The 11,151-nt window shown below is 41.3% G+C and overlaps 1 protein-coding gene across 1 annotated transcript in view; it reads left to right on the forward strand.

Moving 5' to 3' along the window:
• The window catches only part of LOC308586440 (uncharacterized protein), a 65,898-nt gene extending 55,014 nt beyond the window's left edge, over nucleotides 1–10,884 (forward strand). The window contains exon 5 of the mRNA XM_081193115.1: nucleotides 9,885–10,884. Coding sequence (XP_081049241.1) covers nucleotides 9,885–9,994 — 110 coding nt within the window. The 3' untranslated portion in view covers nucleotides 9,995–10,884. The remainder of the gene's footprint in view (nucleotides 1–9,884) is intronic.
• The last annotated feature ends 267 nt before the right edge of the window (nucleotides 10,885–11,151 follow it).

The following is an 11,151-nucleotide window of genomic DNA, read 5'->3' on the forward strand; positions in this document are numbered from 1 at the left end:
GCGAACCAGAGCAGTGCACGGAAACGCCGTTTACCTTCCCACTGGAGCGGTACCTATTTGTCTACTTGTACTTTGACGTGCTTTCGAACTGCTGGAGCAGGAGCAGGGACCAAACAACGGGAGCTCACCCCGTCGCGGGGATTCAAACTGCCGACCTTCTAATCAGCAAGCCCTAGGCTCTGTGGTGTAGACCACAGCGCCACCCGTGTCCCTTGATGATGGTACTTCAAGGCAAATGGTGCAAGGATAGTTTACTATAGGACAACAACACTACTAAAGTCAAAGCTCTAGTACTGCACTTGGACCCAGCTATGTTGCCTCTACCATGCAATCCACAAACTGCTTAAACTGGCACTTTTGGACTTAAGATGGTTTGCAGCCCTTCCCTATGCAGGTATACTCAGAATAATACATACTAATATGTATTACTAGTATTACATAGTAATAGATACTAATACATAGTATTAGCCCCTTGCTCCTGTTCTGATAAATGCTTGGGTAAGTCAGAAGAGGGGGTGACGTTTTTAACAACAGTTATTTAATAGAAGTCATACACTGTGCGATGTGTGCTGCTGATACAGTTTTCATTTAACATAGTATTAGAAAAAGCAAACATATAGATTCCAACAGACATGTGGTCTCCATGTGCACAGGAAAACAATGGGAAGAGTACTGGCGAGCGCTTTATTCTGGATTATTCTCCCAGTACAGTGTGTTCTTAAGGATCGAAAGAGCATGCAAAGGGAAGAGTTACAGGGCAACTGAAATATTGCAAGGCAGCGAGTCCAAACATCCATGATGGATATTTATTTGAAGCAAACCAGACGTGGATTAAGAATGGGAGCTGTAGTCAAAAGATCACAAATATCACACACACTTGTGCTGAGCAGTTTGGGTAACCAAAGGAGCAAAGGAACAAAGAAATAAATCACAGCCTATGATCGCAGCAGCACAGACATGTTGACCTTAATAGGTCATCCCGTCCATTCTCCTCCAAAGTAATACCCAAAGGATCTTTAATAGATATTTATCAAATCTTTTTTGAAAAAAATGTCAGATATTCAAGATTCACTGTGTACTATGAGTTTATTCTACTATTCAGCTATGTTTAGTGTTAGAAATCACCTCCCGATGCTCAGACTATTCCCCCGTCCTCCAGTTTAAATTCATTATCTCTTGGCTTACTCTCATTGGTTGTCCTATTTATAGCAGTCTTGGGATCTATTCAAGCACTGTTATTATGTGCTCTCCCTTTTGGGTGAGAACAATGTCCAGTTCCTTCAAACCTTCCTCACAAGATCCTATATTTCAAACATTTAAAATGGGTCAGCAACCTTTTTTAACCATGGGCCGGTCCACCGTCCCTCAGACCATGTGGTGGGCCGGACTATATTTGGGGGGGGGGAATGAACGAATACCTATGCCCCACAAATAACCCAGAGATGCATTTTAAATAAAAGCACACATTCTACTTATGTAAAAACACCAGGCAGGCCCCACAAATAACCAAGAGATGCATTTCAAATAAAAGGACACATTCTTCTCATTTAAAAACATGCCCGCGGGCCGGATTAAGAAGGCAATTGGGCCGTATCTGGCCCCTGGGCCTTAGGTTTCCTACCCCTGATTTAAAATCTATTTACATTTATGAGACATGCCCTGCTTGAAGCTTATGAACTGTTGCATACTGGAAGGATATCATCTAATGCATTGATTTAACTGGTGGACAGAGACTCATAAAAAGGTTGCCATCTGACCTAGTTGCCCCACCACCCTTTTCTCTTGTTTCATATGTTTGGTGCATGGGGGGGGGGAGATGCAGTGCCCCCCACCCAGCACAGCTAGCATTCAAGGATTATGAGAGTTGTTCAGTAATCCAATAACACGTGGAGGATACCAACATTACTTACTCCTGGATTAGGGCTTGTTTTTTAAGGCCTTAAACTTATGACAGTTACTGTTCTAGTCCAAATCACTGCATTGATGCAAGATTTATCACAGGAAAATATTCTTCTCACAGATAATCCATGCACACAATAAATTAAGGTATCTAAAGTTAGGATTTTGATGTCATAATATTGGATTGAATTTCAGTAGCCACTAGAAGTCATGCAGTTGTTCTCCAGTGACGTGATCTAGTTAGGTACTTCCATAGAGCTTATTTATAGAAGCATTCATTAGTTATTAGTGGAATGGATTTTCATAACAGTGGAATGGATTGTCATAACAGAGGTAGCTATTGACTATTTCCATTTTACAGAAGGACAAAACCAAGTCATGGGTTAAGTTAATTAACTTACTCAAAGCCACATGAGAAATATAAAGCATTCTAAGGAATGAAATATAATTCTCACATGTCAACTATACCATTCAGAATGATAATTTCTGGAGTTTTAGACACGCTAATTCACTTCTGTTTAGATAAGAAGCTTTGAAAATATCGAATCGCTTTGCTCCAGATGGAAGCACAGAGAGGCTTGTTTCCAGAGCATGCCAGGACCAGAGACCTCTGAGATGAATGGAAAATGCACCCCTATGTGGGCCGCCATTCATAAACTGTGCGGGGGCAGTACCTGCAAAAGTCATCAGTGAGTGGTAACTTCAACTAGCCAAGCCACACACATAGATCTGAAAATGCTGCCAACCTGGTCTTTGTGTTGTCCAGGACATGCAATCCAGTCAACCGTTCGTTTCCAGCAGCATGTGCTATTTTTGTTGCTAGCTCTCTCTTTCATCGGGAACAGCAGTGTTTTAAGATTCAAAGGCCAAATTCTTTATATTCTCTCTCTCTCTGCCTAATTAGAAGCTCAGTTTTTATTAATAACTTCTAAGGAGCTAGTGTGCAATGTGGCTTTGTTCTGCACCCTTTCCTAATTTATTGTAATTTCCTATCTGGTTGAACGTGTTGACTTCCTCTCTCTCTCTAGTAATATATCAAATTGCATGGATAGGAGCCCTGATCTAGCTACACAGACACAAACAAATCCTTTGCTGAGTTTTTATTGCACAATCTTGATGGAGGCTTAATTTGGCTCTAATATTTCACCAGATCCTCCAAATGGCACTAAATAAGCACACTTTTATCAGCACAGATTTGCAAATACAATGTGAAAGGAATTTGTTTCTAATTTCAACAATTACCCTCTTATTTGTTTCTTGAATCTCAAAGACTCACCCACCCTTTACCACTCATTGTTCATGTGTAAAAATCTTTACATTTAAGCAGGTTAAAAGACATCCCACCATTGTCTTCTCATGGAGAAGGTGCTACCTTTGCCAGATCAGTGCCTGAATGACTGTAGATGACTTGGTCATCTCTTGGTCATCTCTAAGAGGTTCAGGGCACTGCTGTGGTTCAGTTCAAAATCATTAAAAAGGTGAACTGGGATGAAACTGTTAAAATAACTTGGCGTCTTGTTTGTTGGCCTGTGGTAGGTGATGGGTTGGGATGTAATTGTCGTTTGACTAGCAGCCAGCTTTGTACTAATCAGAAAGGAGAAGACATGTTCTGCTGGAAGGATTAGGCAGCTAAAAATAGTTCTGCCATAGCCACATCAGCAAGTGAAATGATATGAAATTCATTCACGCAGTCCCACCACACACACACACACACACACACACACAGAATTATTTCAGTTTCACTCTGAAAAAGCCATAGGTTAGTGAATGCCTCTCTTTGAGTGTGTCAAAAAAATATAGTAATGTGATCTGCCCAAATGGTGTTAAGCACTTTCTCCCAATAGAATGACTGTTAGCATGCCTCACTGCTTTGCATTCAGAAGCTGCCAAATCTTAAAGGGCTAAGGAGGAAGTAAGCACACTTGCCTTTGTGTAAATAATCATGTGGCTCTTTTAAGACCTAACGGCAGGATTGTTATGATTGCCTTACACAAGAAATCAATATGGTTTTGTTAAAACAGATGACCTCTGCCTATCCCTCCAAAAGAAACAGCCACAGTAACAGCAGCAGAGTCGGTTACCTAATTCAATAACCCCTTGGTGCCCAACAAAGCCACAGAGATTGAACTGAAAAGGAGAAAGAGAAAGAGCACGACTTTGATCACAGCAACTGCCAAAGCTGGAGGATATCCCTCCAAGCGAACAAAGAGCAACATCAGAAGAACTACAAATGACCTGTTTATCAGCCTGGAGATGAGACTGCCCTCCGCCTAACTGGTCTTCCAATCTATGAAATGTCACTAAGGGCTGAAACAGATGTTATGTGGGATCTTTCTCACTCTTTGTGTGTGTGTCTGTTTCTGTTCATAGAAGAGGCAGTCCTGCAAGCCTCTGTTTGTGATTGGAACAGTGGTGCTGGCGAAAAGGTGCTAACCTTTCCCCATTTTACAATTTTCTGCTTCTAAATCTATTAGACCCCCTGAAGCTGCTAAAATGCAGAGCCAATACAGGTTACCTGCATTCCCCCCTCCTGCGCCCCCACAATGGTGGGGATTCTAGAAAACAGCAAAGAGGGGAGTGGATTTTCCCCACCTTCCCGAGTGTCACTGCTCTAATCACCCCCCTCCATTTTCCCTGGTTGTATTTAAGAGCATTTAAGGTGGTGTGGTGGTTGTTATTGTTGTTATTGTTGTTGTTAGGCTTCTAAGAGAGATTCAGTCATAGAATCAGCTCTGTCACGTCTGTTTTGGCAAACTTTATCACCCATAAATGCCCAGAAAATGTTCTGTTACTGGGTGATAGATAAATACTGAAAGTAAATAAATTTCTACAATAAAATTCTATAAACAGATCAAAGAAGAGAGTATTTAGGAAGCACATCAGTGTGTGTTGGGAGGAGGGGTGAATAAACTGGATCTGCTTTTGAAAAGGTATGTCTCCCATCAGTACTGTGCCTGTCTACACTGGACACACTAGTATTACAATTGCATTTGAAGTGAAATAGCTCGTGGCATGCTGCATCTCTAAAAAGAACATCGGGGAAACACTGGAATGCACAGTTTGTCAGCACAGTCATCTGGATTCTCCATAATCACAAACCCCTGAACCAATGATGTTCATTCCAGAGGAGGAACATGGGTGGTGCTGTGGCATAAAGCACTGGATCCTCTTGGGCTTGCCAATAAAAAGGTTGGCAAGTCCACATGATGGGATAAGCTCCTGTTGCTTTGTCCCAGCTCCTGCCAACCCAGCAGTTTGAAAGCATACCAGTGCAAGTAGATAAACAGGTACTGCTGCAGCGGTAAGGTAAATGGAAATGGCTTCTTTCAAGACTTATTATTCCATGAAAAAGTTCAGGTGACCACCAACTGATTTAGCAAAACCAAAAGAGTGTAGTACTTTACGAATCTTATAAAGAACCATATCTTTATTGTGAAATGATCAAGGCTAGTCAACAAGTTTACTATTCTCACTCTTGATTTGATTCTCTAGAAACCAGTTTACCTAAGGACTACTTCACACACATCCCCCCCCCAACATAGCTATAACTCCATGAAAAATACACACCCCATCATTTGCAAAGTGTGCTGCAACTGTTTATTTTAGCACGAGGACTTGGATTGTGCAAATCAGTTTCCTGACCTAGGTACTTCTTGCAAAATAAACATTTGCATCCCACTTCACAAATGTCAGGGTCCTGCTACTTTTCTCCCTCCATGGAGACGATCGTCATGTTTTTACCCACACAAACTTCAACAGTTGTATGTGAAGCTACCCTACAAGTTCTCTCATAGTGCTCTCTGGGCTAAGAACCTCAGCAGCATGTGGAAATGACCATTACTTCTTGTTAATGCGCATCTCTGCTGAATCTGAAAATGCAGCTTCCTTTAACAACTTATTTCAGTCTTTAAATGAGCTCACACAGGCCTCACAACCTCAACACTTCACCCACACTAGCTCTGATATGTAGTGTGTAGCACAGAATATGCAATCTACTGTTAAAAGTGAGCTATAAATAAGGACTTGAATTCCCAGAGCAGGCTAGAAGTCATCATCCCCATGAACCCCAAATGATCTTCCCAGAGCATCCAACAGCAGAATAGGTGGGGGTCATTTTCCTGGACACAAGAAAAATGCATTATTTTTCCCACATGAATAAACATGTAGCTGCAGTTGTGTGTTAGGCATAACAAGATATCCCAGTTGCATCTTTGGGTACCCAAGTCTAAAGGAGAGGGTTAGATGGACTTCTGGCATGGACTGTCTAGCATGGTTTTGTCTATATTGACTGACACAAGCTCTTCAGGGTTTCAGACATGGGTCTCTCCTAGCCCTACTGAAGATTTTTGGGATTGGATCTGAGACCTTCTGCATGCAAAGCATATCTTCTGCCATTGAGCCCCCTCCTGCGTTTTAATCCCAGTTCTTCTGCTTTCTGCTTCTGATGCAGCCAAATTCCAGGATTCACCAGGATTACAGGATTAATGGATCCTGTGATCAGTTTGACAGCTGCTACAATATCTGGAAGTCATTTCAGAATTGAGTGGCTGCAGAGCATCTGCCTAACAATCAGAACCATCACATTGTCCACCCCGCCTCCCAATTCTCCCTTTGCTTTTGAACATCTTTACGTGTCAATCCTTCTCCCACTATGATTATTCAACCAGGCTAACCAAAATCATAAAAAGTATGTTGCTTAGCTTTAACAATATGATCTGGGTCACATGAATAAGAACAACTAAAAACCTAGAAAAAAAATCCCAATAATTAAAAAACAATTAAACATTTATAGAATTAAAACTATATCTATCTATAAAACACATAGACAATCACAACAAAAACAGCACAGCACCAGCCTCCTCAATAAAAGCAGTCAGCTTCCGAAAGCCTGTTGGATCAAACCTGCCAGCAGAAGGATAACAAGGTGGGAGCCGGTCTAACTTCTCTACAGAGGGAGTTCCAAAATCTAGGAGCAGCCATTGAGAAGGCCCTGTCCTTCATCCCTACCAAGTGTGCCTGTGACGGTGGCAGGACAGAGATAAGGACCTCCCCAAAACATCTTAAAACCTGGGCAGATTCATAAGAAAATATATGGTCATTGAGATAGCCTAGACCGAAGCCACATGGGGCTTTATAGGTCATAACCAGCATTTTGAATTGTGCCCACAAACAGACCAGCAGTCCGTGGAGCTGTTCTAGTAAAAGAGTCATTTGATCCCTATAACCAGCCCTGGTCAGCAATCAGGTTGCAGCTTTTTGAGCCAGTTGAAGTTTCTGAGTACTTTTCAAAGGCAGTCCACCATAGAGCATGTTACAATGATCCAAATGTGATGTAACTGAGGTGTGTGCCGCTGTGGCCAAATCAGTTACATCCACTTAGTATCTCTCTTCAGATAAAAGCCACTTCATACCCCCTTTCCAAATCACTGTGTAGCTATGCCTTGAAGAGTAGGTTCACTTCAATTCTTCTGGGAATTTGGGCGAATTGCTCAAAGGCATTCAAAAAGACACGTTCTGTGATTCCAGATTAATTAATCTCTAATAAATGTACTCTCATTCCTTTGTTACAATCTCTAATACGGATAAGAACCACTACTTCAGACATTAGGCTCTGTCACTGAGATCAGTCAACACAGATTAGTTAACTCAGAGCACTTCAGGCATCCTTTTGTTCATATAATATAATCACTTTGCCTTTCAGTTTTCATTTCATAATTGCATTTCTAGTTGGCCATATCCTACCACTCATAGCCTGAATGCTATATAGGTTTGAAGAGTTGTCTCCTGTCATTTTATTTTCCACTGAATATTTCCTTTAGACTAGAATACATGACCAAGATTCTAATCTAATCAAAAGTCATTCAGATTTGGGTGTTGAGTATTTGATCATGTTAATTCATGCATTTTTTAAATTGCTAATTGTATGGCAAAGGAGCTAAGCTTTTTTTTAAAAAAAATGAAATAGGAGAGGTCAAATCAACTGAAAAACAGGCAGGTGTTATTGCAAGATTTGTGTATTTCTGCATAGTAGAACAAAGCCCTGCCTGCTATTAACACTCACAACTGAGGAATGTGAAGATAATAAGCTTGAGCAATTTCAGTGTCACAGAGTTGTGTCAGCTAGGGACACACAGAGAAAGGATGTCTAGAGTTGGGGAGTGTGTTTAAGTACAGTAAGTATATTATGCAATAAACAGAGACAGACAGACAGACAAGCAAGCAGACAGTTTCTACCACAATCTAAAAGAGTCATTACAATCAGCCAGGGAACTGGGAACTAATGCAGCAGAGAGTTAGTAAACAGTCTTTAGTAAGCAATTCTTAGAGATGGGATTGGATGGAGAAAGTTGGAATGGGAAGGCATTTTAGTGATAATCTGTTTGGGACATGCATTATGAAAGATCCCCAGCCCACAGCCAGATTCTCTAAGGAAGCAGCAATGCAGAAACTCAAAGAAGAATGGGGAAACTCAGCCATTGCAAGCCAGTGCAAAAATCAATGCACAGAGTGAAAGATAGAGTCCATAGGCTGAAGGTTAATATCACAACTAGCTTCATGAATATGCACATGGCTATGCCTATAAACCAACCAATTATGTTATAGCAACAGCCAGGTATGAACCTACTATTCAAAACAATGAGTGTGTAAGAGGGCAAATTGGCAATGTGAAAGAATGCTTGAAGTGTACAAAGCAGAGAAGAATAAGCAAGAGGTGTAGCATATCAGAATTCAGCAGAGAATTGCCAATACCTTGGAAAGGGCCTCTGATGCCTTCATTTGCCAGCAACAGCTATGTTAAATGGTTGACAGGTTGACTTTTCTCGCCATGGCGTTGCAGCTGAAAGTGGCAATGGCACTCCTTGTCATCATGTGAAGGATAAGCTCCTAAACTGTCTTCCTGTTCTTTTAGAGAAAGAGGCATGAGCCCATATAAAACAAGTAATCTAAGCATTCCAACTCAAAATTGGAAGGGCTACTAGCCACCAGGACTTATTTATTTACTTATATAAAATATTCCTGTCCCACCTTTCTTTGCACAGTCTAAGGCAGCTAATATGAGAATCAAAAGCATACAGTGAAAACCAGCAAACAAAACGAAAGCCCACAGGAAACCTGAGCACCAAATTCTGCATCAACTGAAGTTTCCAAACCATCTTCAGAGGCAGCTCCATGTATAACGTGTTGCAGTAATCTAAGTTAGAGGTTATCAGACAGGGGGCACAGCTGGGTCACCAACTGAAGCTGATTAAAGGCACTTCAGGGAACTCAGGCCATCTGAACCTCAAGCGACAGCAAGGGAACCAGAAGGACCCCCAAGCTATATACCCACTCCTTCAGAGAGAGTGTAACCCAATCAAGAGCAGGTAATACCCTCCACCCCATATGTCTACCCTTTTCCAGCCTGTAGCAGCTTCCAAACATTGACAAAAGCAATGTGCTGCCACTCCTGGCTTCAGTGTAAATTGGATCAGGGTGGGGAGGCATTCCTCTGCTTATGAAAGCATCCAGGTATAAATAAGTTGACAGAATTCACTTCTGCGCTTGGATCAGATGCAAATTAAAATGTTGTGTTTGATCCACATTTTATTTAGTTATGCTTAGCACAGATCCTGTTCAATGGGACTTGAAGTGGTCAAGGATCTGCTCTAAGCACAGTTAAGTTTGAATACAACTGGTTGTATTTTGGTGGCCCCAGTCACGTATGCCTACTGTCAGAAGCAACCAGAGTCTGTCAAGTATGTTGCAATCATGGACCAGGCAATGGAACTGTACAAGCAGCTGCCCTTTGTTTAGGCAGTTCCCCATTTATCTAGGGATGTCCGTGCATAAACCTGTTTGCTAGATCAGACCATGATTTTTTAAAAAACAAACTTGAAAATAATTGTGGATTTTTCTGTTGTGTTCTGTGTAATATTGTGGAAGTTTAACAGTAATGAAAAGGAAATTAATTTACTCCCCCCCCCTTGTTTTCGCTTATGCTACAGTGCAAACTGAATTTCCTCTGCAAGCTATGATATCTGAAAATCTGAATACACGATTCATTTTCAAAGCACAGACTGTCATAGGTCGGGCTATTCCTTTGTCTTCATGTTAGGAGGCGCCTCATAAATTAAAGGTTTGATACTGTCACATTCATGTCATTAACACTCATCGTCGATAATCTTTCGGGTGACTTCTGCAGAATGCCTGGCTCCTTAGATAAAACCTCTGGAAGGAGAACAATGATACTCTGAACTTATTATGACCTCTTTCCTTCAGTTTTGAGGTTTTATGTGGAAGGAGGAAGGCAACCATTATCTCTTAATGTACTGGCTCATTTTGAGATGCCATTTTTCTTCCTAAATTTCAGACTTTTGCCATTTTTATTCACATAAAACAAGGCTTTGAAAAGACTCTCTGAGGAAAGAAAGGCATGTTTTTCTCTCTCTCCAGCAAAAGAAGCAATTTGATCAGACAGCAAAATTCAATACTTTATTAGGGCGCAGTACTACAGTCAGCAGAAGGTTGGCTGAGGAGCCATAGAAAATTGTGCTACAATGCCACTCTGCTACATGTACGCCACTGTGGCCTACCTCCCAGTATGCCTGACGAAAGAACCACCAGTGAAGATGGCCCATTGGCATGTGGTGGTTGTGATAATGAAGTGTGGCACTCCAGGGGCAGCTTTGGGGGGGGGGAATCTTACCCTAACCTAGGGAGGAAACTGACAGTTTAGGTTTCTCTGTGTTTCTCCTTTTTCCAATCTTAAATTCAGTTCTCCACATTTTTGCAGTGAAGTGCAATAAAAAAAAGCCTTATGAAAATTCACCTCAATGTTAGAGAACATATTTCCTAATATACACATTTCAGCTCATTTTATTTCTTCCTGTTGGTCTTGGCTAAGGTGATGTGTGATGAATGCCACTTGAATAGCCACTTTTAATGTCTCCAGTGTCCCTATTACTGTAAGGATTTAAGTTACTGATTTTCCATTCATTTCTTTTCCTAATAAAAAAGTGTCATTTTGCTATTCAAAACTGAAAACAGAATATAAGACAGTGGTACCTTGGGTTACATACGCTTCAGGTTACATACGCTTCAGGTTACAGACTCCGCTAACCCAGAAATAGTGCTTCAGGTTAAGAACTTTGCTTCAGGATGAGAACAGAAATTGTGCTCCGGCAGCGTGGCAGCAGCAGGAGGCCCCATTAGCTAAAGTGGTGCTTCAGGTTAAGAACAGTTTCAGGTTAAGTACGGCCCTCCGGAACGAAT

The sequence above is a fragment of the Podarcis bocagei genome (genome assembly GCF_964188305.1).
Source record: "Podarcis bocagei genome assembly, chromosome: 4".
Lineage (NCBI taxonomy): Eukaryota > Metazoa > Chordata > Lepidosauria > Squamata > Lacertidae > Podarcis > Podarcis bocagei.